The 22,258-nt window shown below is 65.8% G+C and overlaps 3 protein-coding genes across 3 annotated transcripts in view; 1 reads left to right on the top strand and 2 right to left on the bottom strand.

The window, feature by feature from the left end:
* Positions 1–652: 652 nt before the first annotated feature.
* SLC26A11 (solute carrier family 26 member 11) lies at positions 653–13,593 on the bottom strand (the record flags this gene model as incomplete). Its single annotated transcript, XM_081109522.1, has 17 exons — positions 653–1,402; positions 2,200–2,269; positions 3,319–3,452; positions 3,798–3,897; positions 4,168–4,295; positions 4,523–4,663; positions 4,835–4,890; positions 5,844–5,904; positions 6,962–7,012; positions 7,230–7,302; positions 8,138–8,313; positions 8,616–8,758; positions 9,425–9,504; positions 9,858–9,943; positions 10,567–10,759; positions 11,178–11,410; positions 13,524–13,593. 17 exons carry the CDS (start codon positions 13,591–13,593, stop codon positions 1,320–1,322), a joined length of 1,878 nt encoding a protein of 625 aa, XP_080965648.1. The 3' UTR covers positions 653–1,319.
* On the top strand, positions 12,388–18,639 carry SGSH (N-sulfoglucosamine sulfohydrolase). The gene is made up of 8 exons (XM_081109520.1): positions 12,388–12,541; positions 13,751–13,911; positions 14,891–14,996; positions 15,187–15,337; positions 15,620–15,776; positions 15,993–16,074; positions 16,482–16,685; positions 17,328–18,639. The coding sequence occupies exons 1-8, from the start codon at positions 12,445–12,447 to the stop codon at positions 17,885–17,887; spliced, it is 1,518 nt and encodes a 505-aa protein (XP_080965646.1). The 5' UTR covers positions 12,388–12,444; the 3' UTR covers positions 17,888–18,639.
* CARD14 (caspase recruitment domain family member 14) overlaps positions 18,588–22,258 on the bottom strand; it is a gene marked incomplete at its 5' end in the record, with an annotated part of 17,956 nt that continues 14,285 nt past the window's right edge. The window contains 3 exons of the mRNA XM_081109521.1: positions 18,588–19,619; positions 20,306–20,421; positions 21,559–21,680. Of these exons, the coding sequence (XP_080965647.1) occupies positions 19,412–19,619; positions 20,306–20,421; positions 21,559–21,680 (446 nt within the window). The 3' untranslated portion in view covers positions 18,588–19,411. The remainder of the gene's footprint in view (positions 19,620–20,305; positions 20,422–21,558; positions 21,681–22,258) is intronic.

Raw genomic sequence — 22,258 nt, 5'->3', positions numbered from 1 at the left:
TGGGGGGGGGGGGGGCTGTCCAGGGAGACCCGGTGCTGAAGCCCCTTAGGATCCCGCCGGAACCCTGGATGGGGAGCGATTTGAGCCCCGCCCAGTCTCCTTGCGCTGAACTCGCAATAAAAGCTCTTTCTTCTCCCCAAAGCCGGGCCATAGTATCGGTTCCTGTGCCGGGTGACCCCGCGTGGGCCTCAGGCTCTGGGCCGTCCCGTCACAGGTCCCTCCACAACAGCTGCCACTATCTCTTAGTGCCAACGCCACGCCAGGCCGCTCGTCCCCCTCTGCTCCCTCTAATCTGTGTGACGGGAAGGTCAGGGACAAGGGATACTGGGCACCACAGCCGTCTGCACGGGAGGCGGCTCCCTGCTGCCCAGCACAGCGGTCCTCATGTGACTCCGCAGGGGGACTTTCCAACCCGCCCGGCAGTGCGCGTAGGAGCCCAGGAGGGAAATCGCGCCCGTGCAGAATCCCGGCAGCCACAGAAACCACGGCTTCCCTGTTTACCACCACGGCAAACACCTCCCCGCAGGGACTGCAGGGAGCCAGCTCACAGAGCACCGTAGGGACCCCACGCGCCCCAGCTGGGCTCACCCACACGGACCCGGGATGGCTTCCTGGAGCTTTCAATGTAAGCATTTGACTCTTACAGAAACATGAAGGTTATTACTTTTTTTAATTAAAAAACAAACCCGCAAACGTGCCCGGGCTGGTTTGGCTCCGTGGAAAGTGTCGGCCCGCGGACAGAGGGTCCCGGTTGGACTCCAATTAAAGGAACGCAGCTCGGTTGCAGGCTCATCCCCAGCCCTGTCGGGGTGCGTGTGGAAGGCAACCAGCCGATGTTTCTCTGTCTCTCCCCTTCCCTTCCACTTGCTCTAAAAATCAATGGAAAAATACCATCCCATGAGGATTAACACCTACAGTGAAAATTCACTGTGCAGCCTCGCCGCCCTTCAGCAGACACGAGGCCATTGGCACACCTTGTTCCTCCCAGAACGGCAGGGGGCCGGGGCCGAAGGGGGGCGAGGAACAGCACCCCCGGGAGATGCGTCCTACCCGCCCCCCGAGCCAGGAAGGGGCTGGGCTGCGGGGACCCTTCCTGGCCCAGGTTGACAGCCTGGGGTCTATCTTTTTAGAAGTCTCACTCCAAACAAGGGCTCTGCCCCAGGTCGGTAGGAGGTCAAGCTTCCATCGTCCCGGGGGGAACCAGTGGGGCCATGTCCTTCCTCCGGGTCCCGCTGCAGCTTCCTCAGACCCTCCGGCCAGCGCAGCGTCCGGCCTCGCAGGAGAACCTTCGGCCGCCCTGCCCTCGGGCGCTCCGGCCTTCAGCAGGGCAGCGAGGGCTCCGGGACAGAGTCGTCGCTGAAGCTGTGGGGCTGGGTGCCCGGCTCCTGACTCAGGTATTTCTCTGCAAAAAATGCAACATGTTTTTGCCCGGCCGGCATGGCTCAGTGGTTGAGCGTCGACCTATGAACCAGGAGGTCCATTCCCATCAGGGCACATGCCCGGGTTGAGGGCTCGATGCCCAATCGGGGACATGCAGGAGGCAGCCGATCCATAACTCTCTCTCATTAATGTTTCTCTCCCTCTCCCCTCTCCCTTCCTCTTTTTTAAAATATATTTTAAAAAGCAAACAAACACAACATTTTTAAGTGCTAAACAAGCTCCAGTGAGACGGGGTCAGCTCACAGAATGGGGTTAAAGGCCTCACTCATCTCAGGGTCCCTGGGCGGCACCCACGCCCTCGTCACTGCATCCCTCTTGGCACCACAGTGGCCCTGATTGGTGGCTGTGCCTGCCTGTCATCCCTGCCCCCTCCCCCACACCCCCCTCCTGTGCAAGGGCATCAGTGCTGCTCCTTCCAGCAACAACAGAGACGTCTCGGTGCCACATGGAGCCGAGAAACCAGTCATGACCAGGGTCTAGGACCGTCCATGGCGCTCGAGATGAAAGGACGTGCTCCCCTAGCGGGCAGGGCTGCTCAAGAGTGACAGCCTTTTCCACGTCCCGCTGGGGTGCCCTGTAGGGCCCGTCAGAGCCCGGACTGAAGTCGAAGATCTCTGCGACACACTGTGTGCAAACTGGGCCTCAACCTCAGACACGCCCCGAAAAAAAGAACCCCCGCCCCAGAGAGCCCATCCTCGCTCCTCACAACTGAACGCAGCGTCCGAGCCCAGAGTCCACGGTGACCTCGCCAGCACCTACCTGCCTCCTCCAGGCTAGGGAAGTGCTGGACATTCAGGTCAGCGGACAGCAGGACATGGAGCACGGGCTCCTGCAGGACAGAGAGAGGTCAGCGCCGGGCGGGGACGCCATGCTGTGGCCACGGGGCAGCCCGCCCGGTGCCCACAGGTGAGCATGGCCTCTCTCACCGTCCCCAGGTGGGTACCACTCCCCCTCAGGGAAACGGAGTACAGACCAGGCCCCTGGGGACAGGGACGGTGTTCAGAGAGATTTTTAGGCCTGGCTGGCATGGCTCACTGGTTGAGCATTGATGTATGAACCAGGAGGTCATGGTTCAATTCCAGGTCAGGGCACATGCCCCGGTTGTGGGCTCAACTTCCAGTAGGGGGCGTGCAGGAGGCAGCCGATCAGTGATTCTCATCATTGATGTTTCTCTCTCTAACTCTTCCTTCCTCTCTGACATCAATCCTATACAATAAAAGTACAGCATGCCCTGACCAGTTTGGCTCAGTGGAGAGAGCATCGGCCTGCGGACTGAAGGGTCCTGGGTTGATTCCGGTCAAGGGCATGTACCTTGGTTGCGGGCACATCCCCAGTGGAGGGTGTGCAGGAAGCAGCTGATCGATGTTTCTCTCTCATCGATGCTTCTAACTCTCTGTCCTTTCCCTTCCTCTCTGTAAAAAAATCAATAAAATATATTTTAAAAAATTAAAAAAAAAAAAAGTACAGCATGCAAATTGTCCCCTTGACCGGAGGTTCGACCAGGGGGTGGGGCCGGCCGGGGGAAGGGAGGGAGTACCCGGCTGGCAGCCGGCAGCCACTAGGGACCCTACCAGTGCACGAATTTCATGCACTGGGCCTCTAGTAAAATTGTATTTTAAGAAAAGAGAAGTATTTTTAAATAAGTACAAAGGACACAGACGAGTGTCTTGCAAACATGACACAGAACCTAACGGTCAGGAGCAAAGCCCTGAGGCCAGATGCCGAGTGGGATGCGTGGCCGCCATCCTCACTGTGTGGCCTTGGGCAAGTTTCTCAGCCTCTCTGGGCCGTGACACCCTCGTCCCGGCAGGAGGATGGTGATAACACTGGCCTCAGGGCTGGTGAGAGCGGCAGGTGCCGGCTGTTTGGGACGCCCACCTGCAGGCCGACGAGGGCGAGGGTGAGGCCCTGCCGCCGGAAGTCCTCCAGCAGCTCCCGGAGTCCCAGCACCACCGTGTAGTCGAGGCTGCAGACGTGGCTGCACTCCAGGACCGCGCAGCGCGGTGGGGACGCTGCGGGACAGGCGCGGGCAGTCACACCGCGAGGGGGAGGCATGGGCACGGCGAGACCATGGACAGCTCCGGCCCAGCGGGAGGAGTCCGGGGGCCGCAACAACAGCCCTTTCCCTTCTCCCCAAACACCAAGTCCGAGAGGGAGCAGGCGCTCAGGGCAATGCTGGGGAACCGCCACCCTCCCTGGGCACCAGGAGTGAGGGGCCAGGCCCGGGGGATGCCACTGGGATGCCCAGACCTCCTCCCTGACCGAGGGCAGGGCCTGGGGCCCCGGGAGCAGGCTGGGTGCGGAGGGAACGCGGGGAGTTCGGACGTCACACGCAGCCATCCCTGCCGGCCACGTACCTCCCAGGGCCCGGCTCGTCACGGCCTCGCGCAGGGCCTCAACAGCGGGGAAGTGCAGGCCGCCAGCCGGCTGCACCACCAGCACCGGCCACTCAGACACCTGGCACGGGGGGGGGAGCCGTGAGTCCTGGGGGCACGCCGGGTGGGGCAGCGGGCCAGGCCGGGGGAACGGGCAGAGCCGCACGAGCCCTCACCGCCCCCGCCCACCGCGCAGGGAGCTGTGGTCACTCCCGCCGCCGGCGGAGCCATCGCTCAGCAGTGCCCTGGGCCACACCCACACGGGACGCTCAAGATGCAGAGCCAGGGTCCTGCGTGGGGTCCTGCCCCTCGGCCCAAGGCCGGCAGGCCCTGCGGGCGGCGGTGGCGGTACCTGCATGCCGGGCCTGGCCACGGAGCGCAGGAGGACCAGCAGGGACACCAGCGTGCCCGCCAGGACGCCGTACTGCACCTCCCAGAAGCAGAGCAGGAAGGTCACGCTCAGGGGCAGCAGGTCCAGCCCTGGGGAGAGGGGTGCGCTGAGGCCTCCTCCGGCAGGTGTCAGGTCGGGGGGGGCAGGAGGAGGGGACACCCCCACCCCTGCAGGGGCTGAAGGCACTCTCGGGGCCTGACCCCTGACCCCGGGGTGACACCTCCCAGAACCACGTGAGCCTCCAGCTCCAGCTGGCGCTGTGGTCGGGGAGGCAGGGCTGCCGCGATCTCGCACTGACAGACGAGGAGCCACGTACTCCTCACGCGCCACAGCGTGCGGGCGATCCCGGTGTCCAGCAGCGGGGCCACGGCCATGATGATGACGGCCGCCAGCGCGGCCTTGGGGATGTAGTAGAAGAGCGAGGTGAGGTAGCCCAGCGACAGCAGCACCAGAACCCCTGTGCGTGTGGTGGGGAGACACCACTGACCGGGGCCCTGAGCTCACCCAGACGCAGGGGGATCCCACCCGGGACGCAGCGGGGGGCCAGGCCGACTGCACTGTGGTCCTTCCGCCCCTTCCTCCCATGTCACGGCCTCAGCACACAGGGGTGGAGTGTGTGGGGGCTCACCTGTCACCAGGCCCCCCGCAGGGGTGCACACCCCCGACTGGGCGTTCACGGCCGTCCTGAAGGCGACATGGAGGCCATCAGTGGCAGCCAGAGCAGGGGGTGTCAGTCCACACAGGCAGCTGGTCTCCGGGGACAGGGGTGCCCCAAGGCTTAGGAGCACCCGGAGCTTTGGGCACAGCGATCAGCCTCCCATAGGCTGCGGTGCCCTCCCCGTGACCCTGCGCAGGCGGCCCCACCCGCAGAGCCATGAGGGCTGAGCCCACTAAGCAAGGCCCTGGTCCTGACTGCTGTCCTTAAAGGAGACGGGTCAGGACAGACACGCCAGGACGGACACAGCGAGACGGCACCTGCCAGCCACGAGCGTGGCCCCAGAAACAGCCACGCCGCCGGCTCCGGGCCTCCTGAGCGAGGCACCCGGGTCTGGGGCTGGAGCCGCCATGGCTGGCGCTGGTTGGGCGGATCTGCCCAATAACACGCCCGCCCCCCGGGGTCCCGGGCCCTGGGGAAGGATGTGGGGGGGCTGCTGCTTTCACAGAGAAAAACTGACAGGGCTGTCAGGTGAGGGATCCCACTTAACCCATACACACGTCACATGTGCGGACACACGAGTGCATGTGGGTACATACTTGTGAGCACAAACACCCGTGAGGACGCCAAACCCGCCATGGGCTCCTGGGGGCGGGCCTGGCGGGAACAGGCTCCTTCCTGGCTCAGCTGCAGGGGCTGTTGGGAGCCCTGCACCCACACCTGATACAGGAGCTCTCTGCCCAGAACCCCCTCCACCAGCCGCGGCCGAGCCAGCAGCAGGGGGCTGCCTCGTCCACCCACCAATGATGAACCGCGCCCCGGGCCAGCTGCACCCCTCGGGGCGCACCCTGCTGCGTGCGCCTGTCCATGGAGGCCTTTCCTGGCCGCCGGCCGCCCCCAGGGAAGCTGATCGGGGAGCTGACAGGACCTCAGCCTCGGCCGGGACCTCCCAGGGACTCAGACAAGCAGGGCGGGCACTCACCGTCCGAAGCTGCCGGTGACCGGGAAGGAAGAGAAGAAGGAGCCCAGAACGTTGGTCAGGCCTAGGCGTGAAGCGGGAGAGGGTTACCGGGAGGGAGAACCAGGCGGAGGTGGCGGACGGAGTAAAGCCAGAAGGAAACAGGAGATGGGGGGTCAGGGGGGGCCCTGGGGATGCCCCATTCCTGACGGGAAGGACGAAGATGCCAAGCTCCCCAGTGGACGCTCGCTTTCCTGCTGTGGGAGTTAACAGGCTCTCTTCCCGCAGGCCAGAGAGGCCCCCCCAGCAGGGGACGGCGAGTTCACAGCAGGTCCCCACCATCCACTGCACATGATAACCCAGTGGACGGAGCCCGCCCGGGCCAGGCACGGGCCTAAGGACCGAGCTCGCTGGCCCACGTCCATCGGCGCACAGCGTCCGTCTCCTCCAGGGACCGTCACAAAGACCACGGTCTCCCCTGCTTCTGAAAAACCCACCACGGGACCCAGGTCCAAGTCCTGCTCAGGGTGGGTCCACTCAGAACCAGGACCTGCTTATGTTCTAAGATCCGGCCAGACATCAGCTGGCGAGGCAAAGGCCACGGTCACCCCTAGGCTCATTGATGTTTCTCTCTCTCTCCCTCCCTTCCTCTCTGCAATCAATGAAAAATATATACATTAATATATATATATATATATATATATATATATATATATATATATGTATATGTCTCTTTACTTAAAAGCAGCAATGATCACAGAATTGAAGACTCACGCCGTGGTCTCAAAAGGAGCCACCACAGAGGCCGGGGCCACAAAGACAAAAGAAAAGGAAGTGTGATGTCTGGCACAGGCCCCTCCCGGCCAGGCAGCCACGGCCTGGAGGGGGCACCGCACCCCAGCAGAGTCAACCTGGCCCCGAGGGGAGGCGCCCTTGGCATTTACTCCTCGGCATTTACCGGCCGCAGGCCCAGGGTGTGGCCCACAGAGGCTCAGTAAGCTGCAGTCGGATGGGCCAGCTCCCTCCGCGAGCAGCTGAGCCCCGCGGGGACCTGAGAGGGAGTCCACGCTAACACCGCCAAGACGGGCATCACTACCATCGGCCCAACTCGACAGGCGGAGATGCGCCCGACGGGCCCTCACCGATGGACAGCAGCTCCTGGTTGGCGTCGATGCGGTAGTTATTCTGAGACGCTGAAGAGAAGGAACGATAAAACCCGTCACCACACAGAAGACCTCACTAGGAAAATGTTCATGAGATGAAAAACAGGCTACACATTCCCACCTACAGCACTCGGTCTGGAAGCGTACACGTAAACATGCATGAACCATATGCGAACGTACTCGCACACGTGGTGTGTGTCTGTGGGTTTCAGACGAAAGCGGGCAAGCGAGGCAGGCGGCGTCTTACCGAAGGCCTTGGCCACGGCGATGCTCTCCAGCAGCCCCATCAGCGGCACCACGGCCAGCCCGGCCCCCATGTCCTGAGGGGAGAGGGAGGGCGAGTGACCCGCGGGGCAGGAAAGGGCTCCCCTTTCCCGCCGGCCGGTGCAGCTCAGGGGTTGAACCAAGAGGTTGCCGGTTCGGTTCCGGGCAGGGCCCAGGCCGGGGTTCCGGGCACATCCCCAGCGGGGGTGGGGGGGCGTGCAGGAGGCAGCTGATGATTCTCTCTCATCGTTGATGTTTCTCTCTCTCTCCCTCTCCCTGCCTCTCGGAAATCAATAAACATATTTTTTAAGAATAAAGGGCAGGAAGGGGCCGAGTAGGGAAGAAGGGCAGGTACACACCTGGGGACCAGCACAGGCTTTCAAGGAAAGAAAAAAAGGGCTTCCCTTCCCGATGCCGCCCGCGGCTCAGGGTCACACCACCATCAGTTTGTAGCGGGTCCGACTCCCATCTTCCTTAATTTTGTGTTTCTGATCATCTTTTTGTTGTTTCGGTTTCGTGTGGTTTGGCTTGGGGCGGGGGGCGGGGTATCTTGGAATGCTGCTCTGTGAAGACAGAGCAGACACCGGCCTCCCACAGGCACAGGAGGCACACGCACTCGGCTACAGGGCTGTGAGCTCGCACACGCCAGGTGCGGACGCAGCACACCCTGCTACCGTGTGCACGAGGCAGAAAAACAAGTGTGAGGCTTTGGGGCTGTGCCCGATCTGGAATTCTCCCCTGCGTGTCCCTGCCCCCAGACACCCCTTCCCGAGGACCGGGCAGTCTGGCTGGGCTCAGAGCTCCCTGCCACCAGCGGGTGCCTTCGGGGGACAGACCAGGCCCCGAGGCCCCTGCAGCCCAGGCAGGCGGCCTGGCTCCCTCCCTACCCACCTGGACCATCTGGGTGAAGGAGACCGTCCCGTTGGCCGTGGTCACTGAGAAGGGGGGGGCCCGCACCGCAGGGAGCCCCTGCACCACCTCCCCAGTGAGGACGAAGGGCCGGTGCCCGGCCACGTCGCAGGAGTAGGCCATCAGGGCGGCGCCGGAGACCACCAGGGCATTGCGGGCTGCGGACGGAGGGGGCCTGTGAGGACACCGGGCTCCTCTGGAGAAGGAGCAGGAGCCACCCAGCCACGCCCCATCACGCTCCTCCCTGGGGGAGGGCGCGGGTGGAAAACCCCCAATGCAGAGCCGTGCCCTCAGCCGCACTGCACATCAGAACCACCCCATGCGCTAAACGTCCCAGGCCCGAGCCACACCGAGACTGGGCAGGGAGAGTCTCCAGGGTGGCTCCACCCAGCACCCGCGCCCCAGGCACCCATCGGGAGGTGGGGCCCAGCTGTGGGACTGGCCTCCACAAGGCCCTCACCGGTCGTGGCCGTCCAGACCAGCCCGAGGCTGAGCCGCACTCCGGGGGGCGTGTCGGGGTGCACGGGGGGCGCGTGGGCCCGCATCAGCCGCAGCAACAGCAGCAGCAGCAGGCAGACCAGCCCCAGCATGGCATCGCCCACCCTGCGGACAGACACCGTCACCGCCGACTGGCCCACAGGTGACCCCCTGCCCGAAACCTCTCTCGGTGGCTCTTTGTGCTTCCAGGGAGTCAGCCGAGGCCCCATCGGAAGGGAGGAGGACGGCACCGCGCTCCCCACGCCTCCAGGCCTCAGCACCGCTCCCCGCCGCCCTGGCGATCACTTCTTCCCTCTGCTTCCCTGCAGAGGGGTCCCGGCTCCCAGCGGGACTCAGCGAGGAGCACCTCCTGTTGTCCCTCTCACCTGCGCCCCCTCTGGGAGGGCCCCTGCACTGGAGGGCCGTGCTCGATGCGGGAACCCTGGCTCTCATCGTGGCCCTACCTGCCACCCGTCGCCCGGGCACCGGGGCGTGCCTTCCCCCGGCCGTGTCCTCTCCTCCACGCTGACCTCCGGCCCTTCTCAGAGGGGCCTGGTCCTTCTCTATCCCACGGTCTCTTCCCACTGCTACCCCCCAAGAGAGGCTGCCGGGAGCCGACTCTCCCCCTGCACCTGCCCCTGGCTGACTCAGCAGCTCTGGGCTCCCGGTGATGCCGACAGGGCTGCCCTAGGGAACCGTGTTTGAGCAGCAAGGCCCAGAGTGGAGGAGGGGGGCCAGGAGCAGGGTGTGGAGGGAGCTTCCCTGTGTGGGGGGCAAAGGCAGGCGGGCTACCTGGTCTCCCCGAGGCTGCGGAAGGTGTGGTACAGCTGCAGGAAGAACTGTCTGGGGACGCGCTGCAGTCCCAGCAGGTTCTGGCCAAAGGGGCTCTGGTCAGACGCCCTTCTCCAGTGAGGCCCGAGGCTCCGCCCACCGGGCCCCAGGGACCACCTGCCCATGTCCAGCCCCCAAAGACGGACAAGTGAACCCCAGGAGAGGGCATTTCACAGCCTTTCGGGGCAATGACACGCCCTGCCATTATTTTCATCTCCCAGGAAAACCAATCTGGAGGACCTCCAGGCAAGGAGACCCATTGGTTCCACCTCGCCCATCCAGCAGGCCCTGTTGTAATTGGCTTGCAGCCGTGTCGGTCACAGTGCGGCCCGCCCCCCGCCACGCAGACTCCACCACCATTGGCCCAAGGCCGTGTCCATCACCAGAGGCATACCTTGATCTGTCCAACGCCAATGGTGATGGCAGCGGCAGAGGTGAAACCTTTGATGACGGGGCAGGAGATGAAGTCCAGCAGGAACCCTGGCGGCCAAGGGGGACACTGAGCTGGTCCCGGAGGCCGCGGTGCATGGAGGCCGGGGATGGACATGGGCCAGAGAGGGGGTGTGGGTGGGGCTGGGGCTGAGTCTGGTGGGCGCACACCATTTGGCAGGTTTGGAGAGCAGAAGGCCAGGCTTGGGTCTGAGGCCTTAGGCCCTTCTCCAAGCAGCCTGGCTCCTAAGCAGAATAGGGGAGTGCGGGGGGCTGAGGCGCCCCACCTACCCTCACAGGGACCCTCACAGGGACCGCCCCTGAAAGGCCAAGAAGAAAGCGTTGAGAGCAGCCCGGCTGACGTGGCTCAGGGTTGAGCGTTGACCCATGAACCAGGAGGTCACGGTTTGATTCCGATTCAGGGCACAGGCCCAGATTGTGGGCCCAATCCACAGTACAGGGCATGCAACAGGCAGCCGATCCATGATGCTCTCATCATTGACGTCTCTCTCTCCCTCTCCCTCCCTCTCTGAAATGAATAGAAATATGTATTTTCCAATGTTGAGGGCAGGGCACCCCGAGACAGGTGCCTCAGTTGGCTGCCCACGAAGAGCAGAACCGCAGCTCCCCACCCCCACCCCAGGCAGCCCCACGCAGGAAGGCCCGGGCCTCACCCAGGCACAGGAACCGCATGGCTAGCTGGACGCAGCCAGACAGGAAGGCGAGCAGCACGGCGTAGGCAGGCTCACGGAAGGTGTAGGAGGAGACCAGGAGGGACATGACGGCCGTGGGGCCCAGAGTCACGTCGCGGGAGGTGCCCAGGAAGAAGTACACGAAGCACCCCATGAAGGCAGAGTAGAGGCCGTACTGCCGGGGAGAGAGCAAGGAGCACCCAGGAGGCGCGTCGTGGGGTCACAGGGTCACGGGGCCCCTGGTGTCCATGTCTGAGCGCAGGGCCCCGGGGCCGCTGTGGCCTCAGCACACAGGCAGGGCAACTGCTACCCTCTCAGCCGCCTACGAGCACAAACGCCTGGGCTTCTGTCTGGGTCTGAGTCGGAACCGCTCTTCCAGGGGCCTCCGCCGGTCCCCAGGCAGCGCAGGACCAGCGGGTGCCGCGCGGCCACGTGAGGGGCCCAAAGGCAGCCACAGGTTCTAACGGCAAACCAAGGCTTCCCGGTCTGGGGGCAACACCAGGTGGGCATTTCTGCTCTGCTTCCGGCGGGCAGAGGCCCAGAGAGGAGGCAGGCGGTGTGGGGGGATGTGGGGACAGCGGGCAGACACTCACCTGGGGAGGGAGTCCAGCCACCTCCGCGTAGGCCAGCGCCTGGGGGATGACCGTGAGCGCCACCGAGAGCCCCGCGATGAGGTCCATCCTCAGCCACTGCGTGGAGTAGCGGGGCATCCAGGCCAGGAGGGGCAGCCACCTCCGCAGGGCGGCAGGGGGGCAGCTGCGGGCCCTCGGGACCGGGCGGGGGGAACAGGGCATGGCCGGCTCCATCGTCTTCCCAGACACCATGCCTGTGTGGGCGGGGGGTCACAGTCAGGGCACGAGCTTTGAAGAACCGGCCACAGCGCAGCCAGCAGCTTGTGCAGAGGGGCCTCCGACGGGGCCTCTGGATACTCAGGATACCCACAGGGGCGTCCCACAGGAAGGAGGGGGCAACGTCCCTGCCCAGCACCCTCCCCATCCCATCCCTTCCGCCTCCCCTCCCGTCCCCATCCTGTCCCATCCCTTCCCCCGCTCCCCATCCCATCCCTTCCGCCCCCCCTCCCGTCCCCATACTGTCCCATCCCTTCCCCCGCTCCCCATCCCCCCCTCGCCCCCCCTCCCATCCCCATCCCATCCCTCCCTTCCCTGCCCTGTGCTCTCCCCGAATCCCACCTGCCTGCCCTCCAGGCGCCCTCCCCCTGCAGGACGCTTGCAGGAAGAACAGAAAAGTGTTTCTGGATGAGAAGCCTAAAGACACCTGGGGGCGGGGCTTCCTTTTCACTCTCCTCCCCGCCCCCCCACCCACTGGGGGGAGCAGAGAGGCTGGCAGGTGGGGCAGGAGGCCTTAGGCCCAGGTTTCCCCCTCAGGGGTCTGCTGCGCTGGGCTGGGGAGGGGGGTCTCCCATCCTGAGGCTGCGCGGCCCCAACCCCACCTGTGGCATTCGCACCCTAGAGGGGCCCCAAGAGTTCTGGTTGGTTCAGGAAGAACCAGCGGCCCCTCCTCTCATCCCAAGTGCACAGCCCCCTCCAGAGCCACTCCGGCCCTGGCCCCAGCGAGACCAGAGGCGGCAGGAACCTGGGAAGGGACGCGGTGGGTGGGGAGCGGAGGTCCCCGCGGGAGGCGCCCGCACCTTCGGCGACCGGCCCATCCGGGCAGCTTGCCCACCACGCCCCCAAGCGGACTCACCCAAGTCGCCCCCACGGCCCGCAAACCTGCCCGGGAGCGGGACATGGGCGGAGCCGGCGCCTCGTGACCCGCGGGGCGGTGCTGGCCTCACGTGACGCGGGACGGGGCGGACCGGGACCGGGACAGGAGCTGGGACAGGGACCGGGTGCCACCGCCATGCGCTGCCCCGGGCCGGTGTGCTGGGCGCTGCTGCTCGCCCTGGGGCTGTGCGGCGCGCACCGGGCGCGCCCCCGCCACGTGCTGCTGATCCTGGGTGAGTGGCCTCGCTCCCCCGCAGCCCTCACTGCCGCCGCCCGTCTCCCTCTGCAGCCCGACACCGTGGTCCCTCCATGGAGAGGGAGGCGGGGCAGGCTCGCTCACTGCGGGGTCTGCAGGGATCGCCCCGCATTCAGCCCCCCACTCCTTCGCCGGCTGACCCTGCACCCCTCCCCTGTTCAGAGCCCCGACCTCGTGGTCCACAGAGCCCAGCAGGGGGGCCAGAGCGGGGCGATGCCCACCTCCCCAGAGGCCAACGTGCCCTGGGGCTCCGGTCTCCCAGTGGCTTCTCTGACGCCCAGAGCTCTGAGGGTCAGCTCTCTCCCACCCACACCCTCTTCCTCAGCCCCTTCCCTCCCAGAATCTCCCAGTCCCCCTGCTCTTAGGAGACTTCCGGTTTGGGTGGCCAGCCGGGCTGTCACAGGGCAGCCCTTTCTTCCCCTTTTCTGAGGGCTGGCCCCGGGCCAGGACGCTCTGATTAACCCTGTGGTCTGTGGCCAGGCCTCAGCTCATCGCAACCTGGCCGCCCTCCACTGAGGGCTCCCTCCACGTCCCCCCCAGGCACCAGCGGAGCCCTGCCCACGGATCACCTCCTTGTGCCAAGCCCAGTGCTGCCCCACCACACCTGCCTGCTAACATGCCCACTTGAGCTCCCTGCCCACCTGAGGTCATGCCCACCTGAGCTCCCTGCCCACCTGAGCCCCCTTCCCACCTGAGGTCATGCCCACCTGACTGCCCTGCCCACCTGAGTACTGCCTGCCCACCTGAGGTCATGCCCACCTGAGCGCCCTGCCCACCTGAGGTCATGCCCACCTGAGTACTGCCTGCCCACCTGAGGTCATGCCCACCTGAGGTCATGCCCACCTGAGCGCCCTGCCCACCTGAGGTCATGCCCACATGAGGTCATGCCCACCTGAGCTCCCTTCCCACCTGAGGTCATGCCCACCTGAGTGCCCTGCCCACCTGAGCGCCCTGCCCACCTGAGTACTGCCTGCTAACATGCTCACTGGTTTTCACGCTTGGCTGGTAACACTGCCACTCGGGTATCATGCCTGCTGAATCAAATGCCCACTTGGTAATGCCACCTGGGTGGCTCGCCCACCTGGGCATCACTGGCCAGGCCACTGCCGCAGGACCCAGCTCTTCCCTCCCACACACGGCTGCTCCTGAGCCCCGCTCACCGTGTCCGGTGTCCCCCGCCTCCTAGCGGATGACGGAGGCTTTGAGAGCGGCGCCTACAACAACAGCGCCATCGCCACGCCGCACCTGGACGCCTTGGCCCGGCGCAGCCTGGTCTTCCGCAACGCCTTCACCTCGGTCAGCAGCTGCTCGCCCAGCCGCGCCAGCCTCCTCACTGGCCTGCCCCAGGTGAGGGGCCGGGCAGGTGCAGGGCCTGGTGGAGGGGAGCCCTCCCTGCCCCCTGGGTGTGCTCACCTCCCATGCCCCACTCCCCGCATGGCTTCCTCTGGTGAGCAGGTGCACGCTGTGGTCCCCAGGCGAGGCCGTGAGGAGGCGCCTCCACAGAGGGGCCTGTGGCCTGAGCAGACACTCCGGCTGCCAACAGGCCGCTGTGGGCGGGCCTCTGAGGGGGGAGCCTTTCGCCATCAGCTGGCATCTTCCTGGTCGGAGTGGTTACAGCCACGAGTTTACCCCGTAGAGCAGCCGGGTAGCAGGCCTGCGCTGGCTCCTTCCCCCACGGGGTGTGCTCACACAGGGGAGCAGGGCAGTTCCGGCGAGCAGAGGAGACGGCGAAAGCCACCGGGCTTGGTGCACCTCCTCCCCGTCTCACATTTCCTGCTGATGCGCCATGGCGGTGGGGAGTGAGGGTGCTGGCCCCGAAGGCTAAACAGCCGTGAGGGGCCGGGGTGATGAGCTGTCAGGCCCCCCGCCCCGGGCTCACGGTGCCCCCAGCTCACGGTGCCCCCGGCTCACGGTGCCCCCGGCTCACTGTATCCCGGCTCACGGTGCCCCCGGCTCACGGTGCCCCGGCTCACAGTGTCCCCGGCTCACGGTGCCCCCACCCCCCGGTGTCCCGGCTCACGGTGTCCCGGCTCATGGTGCCCCGGCTCATGGTGTCCCCACCCCCCGGTGCCCCGGCTCACGGTGCCCCCGGCTCACGGTGTCCCCACCCCCCGGTGCCCCGGCTCACGGTGTCCCCGGCTCACGGTGCCCCCAACCCCCGGTGCCCCGGCTCACGGTGCCCCCACCCCCCGGTGCCCCGGCTCACGGTGTCCCCGGCTCACGGTGCCCCCAACCCCCGGTGCCCCGGCTCACGGTGCCCCCACCCCACGGTGCCTCCGGCTCCTGGTGCCACTGGCTCACGTGCCCCCCCCCCCCCCCCCCGCAGCACCAGAACGGGATGTACGGCCTGCACCAGGGCGTGCACCACTTCAGCTCCTTCGAGGGCGTGCGGAGCCTGCCGCTGCTGCTCAGCCGCGCCTCCGTGCGCACAGGTGAGGGCTTCCTGCTCGGCTCGTCCTGAGCCGCCTCCGCCGGGGCCGCTGGGAGCGCCGTCCCCAGGGCTGGGTCTCTGGGCTGGGCCCTGGGCCCGGGCCGCCTGCGTCGAGGCCATGCAGGGCTGGGGCGGAGAAGGGCGCGGAGGGCACGGGAGGCGTGGGGACTCTGGACGGCCTCTCGCCCCAGGCATCATCGGGAAGAAGCACGTGGGGCCGGAGGCGGTGTTCCCCTTCGACTTCGCGCACACGGAGGAGACCGACTCGGTGCTCCAGGTGGGCCGCAACATCACCAGGATCCGGCTGCTGGTCCGGGAGTTCCTGCGGACGGGGGACAGCAGGTGCGGAGGCCTCAGTCCAGACCCCGGGCGGTGGGCATGCGACGCACCCCAGAATCTCTCCTTGAGAGGGTTCTCCAGACAGTGGAATGGGGTAGGGGAGAAGGTTCCAGACACTCCCGTGAACCTGGTCAGAGGTCGAGGGCCCTGGGGAAACTGAGGCAGTGAGGCTCACAGGAGACTCTCAGTGACGGGAGCGGGCAAAGCCGAGGGGGCTCCCGCCTGAAGGAGGGGGCTCCCAGGGTCGCACACCAGGCCCTGGCACTGAGGCCCCGCCCTGCGCAGGCCCTTCTTCCTGTACGTCGCCTTCCACGACCCCCACCGCTGCGGCCACTCCCAGCCCCAGTACGGGGCCTTCTGCGAGAAGTTCGGCAACGGGGAGAGCGGCATGGGGCGCATCCCAGACTGGACCCCACAGGTCTACGACCCCCAGGATGTGCAGGTAGGGGGCTCTCCACGAGCTGGCAGCCCGGCCCCAGGTGTGACTTGGCTCGGAAGCGGCCCTGTGACCTGGGTCCAGGTCCCCTCTGCGGGGCCTGCAGAGAGAGGCGTGAGGACACAGGTGACGCATCCAGCACCGTGGACTTGGGGGCCCGACTCAGGGCTGGACAGGTCCCGGCCTCTGTGCTGAAGCGGCCTCTCCACCCCCTTGCCTCAGGTGCCGTACTTCGTCCCTGACACCCCGGCAGCCCGGGCTGACCTGGCCGCTCAGTACACCACCATCGGCCGCATGGACCAAGGTGGGTCAGGGAGTCCCGGTGTGGGGGTGTCCGTGCGGGCCAGGAGCCTGGGACCTGGGGGGTGTGGAGGGACTCCTGTCTCCGGCCCCTGCCCGACTGTCCCTGTCAGCCCCACAGGGAAGACCTGAGGTTCCAGAAAACAGGGCAGCGATGGGCGTGTGGGGTGACACGGAAGTGCCGAGGGAGGGCCAGCTTGTGGGGGGGAGGAGGCTGGGGAGGCCCTGCACACCTGCTCCGGGGCGGTGGGCGGGGCGCGGGGCAGTGCTGGGCAGAGGCCCAGGCTGGGGGGAGGGACAGCGCAGGGCCCAGGGCTGGTGAAGGAGGGAGAGCACGCACCGTCGGGTGGGGGAGGAGGGAGTGATCCGTGTCCGTCCATCTGCTCTGAGCGGTGCCCTCCCCGCCCGCAGGGATCGGGCTGGTGCTGCAGGAGCTGCGGGCAGCCGGCGTCCTGAACGACACCCTGGTGATCTTCACCTCCGACAACGGCATCCCCTTCCCCAGCGGCAGGACCAACCTGTACTGGCCGGGCGCCGCGGAGCCCCTGCTGGTGTCGTCCCCGGAGCACCCGAGCCGCTGGGGCCAGGTCAGCGAGGCCTACGTGAGCCTCCTCGGTACGGCCTGCGCCTCACGGGAAGGGGAGGGCGGGCCACCAGGTCCGGGCTGTTTGCAACCACTCGCTGACGTGGTTCCCCCGGGCGGCTCAGAGGGGAAGTGAGTTGCCCAAGGCCACGCAGCGTGCAAGCGCCCAGCTGGGGTTCTAGCCGGGGCCTGGCCACCTTGCGACTTGCTTTCCCGCCGGCCCACCCGGAGCAAAGGGTGTTGCTGTCCAGATACCCACCCAGGTGCCTGCTCAGTAGGTCGGGGCTGGGGCCTGAGAGTGCATTTCTGGCATTTTCCCAGGTGGGACCGATGCCGCGGCCCCAGGGATCCCACTTTGAGGAGTCAGGGCAGCAGCACCCTCGGCCCTTTGGCCCCAAAGCACGTGTGGGAACGCTGTGGCCGCAGCTCAGAGCAGGAGCTGATGAGCCGGGTGGGGCTGCCTCACTGGCCCGAAGGGCCTTAGAAGGACCCTGAACGTCAGTCATGCAGAGAGCGCGGGCGGGCAGCGGGGACAGGTGCCGGCCGGGAGCTCCTCCCTGCTGACGGCTGAGGTGAGAGGCGGCCACCAGCTTCCCAGGCTCGGCCTCGGCCTCGGCCTCCCCTGGGGGCCTCGTGCCTGCCTGGCGCGTGCTGATGCGCCTCCCTCCCCGCAGACCTCACGCCCACCGTGCTGGACTGGTTCTCCATCCCTTACCCCCGCTACGCCATCTTCGGCTCCAAGACGGTCCGGCTCACTGGCCGGTCTCTCCTGCCGGCGCTGGACGCGGAGCCTGCCTGGTCCACGGTCTTCGGCAGCCAGAGCCACCACGAGGCCACCATGTTCTACCCGATGCGCTCCGTGCAGCGCGGGGCCCTGCGCCTGGTGCACAACCTGCACTTCCGGATGCCCTTCCCCATCGACCAGGACCTCTACGTGTCGCCCACCTTCCAGGACCTGCTGAACCGCACGGCAGCCGGCCGGCCCACGCGCTGGTACAAGGACCTGCACAGCTACTACTACCGGGAGCGCTGGGAGCTCTACGACCTCCGCCGCGACCCCCGCGAGACCCAGAACCTGGCCGCTGACCCGCGCTACGCCCCGGCGCTGGAGCTGCTGCGCGCCCAGCTGGCCAAGTGGCAGTGGGAGACCCAGGACCCCTGGGTGTGCGCCCCCGACGGGGTCCTGGAGGAGAGGCCCTCGCCCCAGTGCCGGCCCCTGCACAACGAGCTGTGAGCCGCACGCGCCTCCTCCAGGCCAGGTCCTCGAGCCCCTGCCAGGGAGGGCGTGGCCAGCCTCGGGCACAGGCACAGCCTCCTCCGCGGGCACCCCGGAGGGCGCTCCCTGAGGCTGGCCTCTTTCCCGCCTCTGCCTGGAGGAGCATAGAGGGTGTCTCCACCGTGCCATGGGACATCGCCACCCTGTCTGAGCCGTGTCCCGGCACAGGAATTCCAGGGCGACCTAGAACAGGTCTGAACAAGGGGTCATTTCCTTGGTTGGGTCCCAGGACCTTCATTCTCTGGAGCCACAGATGTCCATGCCCTTCCCGTGAGAGGAGCCGAGGGGCTGCGTGTGCCACGTGGATGGAGACAGGTCCAACCCCACTCTGGGACTGCAGTGTTGGTTTTATCGATCTCTGGTCCTGAAGACATGGGGACGCCGGGCCCAGTCCCCGGCCCTGGGCTGGTTTCCGGGGGACGCTCCCGGCAGGCTGAGTGGCAGGTCTGAGCCCGTGGGCGTCCATCCTTTTGACGCCCAGGGATGCCGTCCGTAGGCCGGTCCCTTCTGTGGAGGACACAGGTCTAGCGCAGATGCCGCCCGAATGTTCCAGGCCCTGCCCTCCCGGCGGCCGCTTTCTCTCCCAATGGGGGGCTCCTGTCGCCCCGCCCTCCCCACCTCCTCCCTCCTGGGGGCGAGGCTGAGCCACAGGCCAGAACATTGTACACGCTTATTTTAGTCAAACGTGCAAGTCCGTTTCTGAACTTTTTACAACAGCCTCCTGGGCATTTGTCTGTGAGGGGGCGGCTGGGCTGGGTGGGAGTCTGGGGGGCCTCCCCTGGGCCATGCCCAACTGTCTCCCGAGCCCTGGAGGCGGAGTCAGAGTCACGGTGGCCTGAGAAGGGGGTGGGGGGGGCACTGGTAGAGGCAGTCCTCAGTCCTGGAGGCGGAGTCACGGTGGCCTGAGATGGGGCGGGGGGGGGGGGGGGGCACTGGTAGAGGCAGTCCTCAGCCCTGGAGGAGCCCGTCTGGGGGCACAAACCCACCGAAGATACTGTGTCCGTCACTTGGAGACGATACTTGGGGGTAAACAGTCTGAACAGGAATCACTGAGCATCAGCACCAGCAGCCGAGAGAACAGGGCTGGTGCTAGGCGCTCTGCTCCTCGCCTGGCAGGGGCGCCTGACCTCGGGGCCGCCTCGGTGGGTGTGGGAGGAGCCTCTGCAGTGAAATGCAGAGCAAAGTGCAGGGTCGGTCGGATGGGCGCTATCTGGGGACACCTGGGCCTCCGGCTCTGGGGAGGCACCGTGACCGCTGTGGGGCGTCCTCGCGGTGTCAGTTCAGACCAAGCCAAGCCCTGGAGAGGAGACGGTTTACGCAGAAAAGAGCAGATAGTCTGAGTGCCCATTGGTGACCTGCACGTGGCGAGGGTGGTGGTCAGACTCCAGTGAGGGGACCGGAGGGGGTGTGTGCGGTGAGCACCCCAAGCTGAGCCCACAGGACAGGGTGTGAGGTCCACCAGCCGGGAGGACACAGCGTCCGTTAGGGGGGGCTCTGCTCTGTCCACACCACCTTCTTCTGCTCGTCGGAGATGGCGAAGCGGACGCAGCTGAGCAGCGTGTCCAGGTCGCCCCAGCCCTCAGGGGCCAGGCTGCAGCAGGGGTGCGGCGCCCTGTCCAGCTCGCCCTCCTCCTGCCTGCTGGCCGCCAGGAGCTGCTCCTCCGAGGCGCCCAGCCGCTGCAGGGCCTTCCTGCGGGGCCAGAGGCGACTCAGGGGGACAGCACCCTGCCCCGGCCATGCCCGGAGCTGGCCGGGCTCGGGATCCCAGGGGACCAAACACCCCTGGGTGCAGCGGCCACTTTCATGGGGTCCTGAAGAGACAGGGCCCCAGACCACAGCCAGGTGGGAGCGGCGTCTAGTTTACAGCCTCAGGTGTGAAATTATAAAGGACCCAGGACACCTGGGCTTGTCCCCAGCCATGAACAAGCCACGGCCTCCAGGTGGTCCTCGCCACCGGGCGGGCCGGTCCCTGTGGCCCCAGCAGACGGGCCCTTAGTGCAGGGGTCCTCAAACTACGGCCCGCGGGTCACATGCGGCCCGCCAAAAACATTTATCCGTCCCGCCGGGTGTTTTTGCCGATGCTGCCTGTCCTGCTTAGCAGCCGACTCGCCCCAGGCCCGCAGTGCGCATGTGTGGAATGTCTGAGGGACAGTGAACTGGCCCCCTGTTTAAAAAGTTTGAGGACCTCTGCCTTAGTGAGTCAGCATAGGAGCCAAGTGCTCGCTGTCCTCTGGGCTGTTTCCCAGGGGACAGGGAGCCTCTGTCCCAGAATTGTGGGGGACCCACCCTGTGACACTTCCAGGAATCCCGTCACATGCCCCAGGGGCATGAGGGCCTTGGGGGGGGGGGGTGACGGTCAGCCCCAGACACACCTACCTGAGTCTCTTGGCCGCCTTCTCGTTGATGGCGACGTGGAGGATGATGGGGAAGATCTCCATGCTGTGCAGGGCGCGCACGCTGTCCAGCGGGACGTCCAGGAGGGCGTGCGTGTTCTGGGGAAGGAGAGGGAAACTGAGGGGGCCGGGCAGGGCTGCGCTGGTACAGGAGCCGGGAGAGTCCACAGCGGTCCGGGCCTGTGGGTGTTGGCTGCACAGCCGTCAGCAGCTCCCTCCACCTGCAGGGTGTTCTGCCAAGTGGCAGATGTGGGGCCAGAAAAATGAACAAACGGCCAGCGGCGTGGCTCAGTGGGTGAGCATCGACCTATAATCCAGGTTAGGGTTCGATTCCCAGTCATGGCACAAGCCCAGGTTGCAGGCTCGATCCCCAGTGGGGGGCGTGCAGGAGGCCGCCGATCCATGATTATTTCTCATCATTGATGCTTCTATCTCTCCCTCTTCCTTCCTCTCTGACCTCAGTTTTAAAATAGAAAAAGAAAAAACCAGTAAAACCCAAAACCCATAGACATGGGACAGGGAGAGGCTGGGACGGTGACAGGGGTGGAGGATCCAGTGTGTGACGATGGATGGAAACTAGGCGGTTGGTGAACACGCTAACGTGCACACATGTAGAATTACATGCGGACACCTGAGACTCACATGGTTAACCAACGTTACCTCGATTTAAAAGGCAGTCGTTCTAGTGGTACAAGCATCGTCACGCATGTGATTTTCACCTGGAAGCCTGGAGCTGCAAGCTGGGGCTGAGGGGCCTGTGCACGCCCGTCCCCAGGAGTCCGCAGCTCCTCCTCCGGGGCTGGGGGCACGAGGGCATGGGTACGGGGCTGGCCGCCTTATACCCATGTAACGCTGGGCAGTTCCCAGTGAGCTTTCCCTATAGTGAGCCTTCGAACATGAGCTCTTTCCATTGCCTTTAGTCCAGCAGTTCTCCACCTTCTGGCCCTTTAAACACAGTTCCTCATGTTGTGACCCAACCATAACATTATTTCCGTTGCTACTTCATAACTGTCATGTTGCTGCTGTGATGAATCGTCATGTAAATACCTGACATGCAGGATGGTCTTAGGCGACCCCTGCTTTAGTCCCTTCACAGATGCTGGTGACCACCTCCTGCACCGGGAAACAGCTGCAGGGTCAGAGACTCCCCAGCCACCGGGACCCGGGTCCCACCTCGGCCTCCAACCCCTGCCAGTCCCCGCTCCCCGAGCAGCCCTCCCGCCCGCCCGCCCCTACCTTCTCCATGAGGCGCTCCAGGGCTGCGCGGGCCACCCAGCAGTGGCTGCCGGCGGCCTCCCTCTCCTGCACAATGTCCCCCCTCCGGCTGGCGGCCTCGTACTCCTCCGGGTTCAAGTACTCTGTGGGGCACAGCGGATGGGAGGTCACACACCCAAACACTGGGGGCCTGAGGGAGCCCCGCGCTGTACCCCGGGGGCCGCCAGCGCTGGGGAGCTCTCCCTAGGTGTCCTCTCAGTAAGCCTGACCCTGCGCTTCCCACTCAGAGGCTAACCCTGCAGGGCACCCTAACCCGGGGGTGGGGCACAGCAGGGCCAGGCAGCGCCAGGGGCGGGTGGACAGGAGGGAGCAGGAAGACGAATGGAAGGAAGGATGGGTGGATGCACAGACAGATGTAAACGCCTCCATCGCTTCACCAGCTCCAAACTTACATATCCAACTTCTTCCACCTGGAAACCCCACGGTGGCTCTCAACAGGGCAAGTGCCCCCAGGGCACGGGCATGTCTGGAGACGTTTTGGCTGTCACCACGGGCAGGGCTGTGCTCCTGGCAGCTAGCGCGTGGGGGCCAGGGATGTCACTCAACACCCTACAGTGCAGATGGCCACCCAGAGGCCAGAGCCGGAGGCTGCGGCCCCGCCCTCGGACCCCGCTGCAGCCCCCACCAGGCCCTTCCTCCTGAACAGCTCCTGCCCCCTCCG

The sequence above is a fragment of the Myotis nattereri genome, assembly GCF_964212035.1.
Source record: "Myotis nattereri genome assembly, chromosome: 16".
Lineage (NCBI taxonomy): Eukaryota > Metazoa > Chordata > Mammalia > Chiroptera > Vespertilionidae > Myotis > Myotis nattereri.
The sequence above is the reverse complement of the archived record's forward strand: the minus strand, read 5'-3'. Positions and strand labels throughout refer to the sequence as shown.

Excerpts from the sequence above, each read along its gene's own strand:
- SGSH (XM_081109520.1), top strand. The coding sequence starts at position 12,445 with ATGCGCTGCCCCGGGCCGGTGTGCTGGGCGCTGCTGCTCGCCCTGGGG. Across the intron at positions 14,997-15,186 it reads CCGCGCCTCCGTGCGCACAG|GCATCATCGGGAAGAAGCAC; the intron begins GTGAGGGCTTCC and ends CTCTCGCCCCAG. Across the intron at positions 15,777-15,992 it reads ACGACCCCCAGGATGTGCAG|GTGCCGTACTTCGTCCCTGA; the intron begins GTAGGGGGCTCT and ends CCCTTGCCTCAG.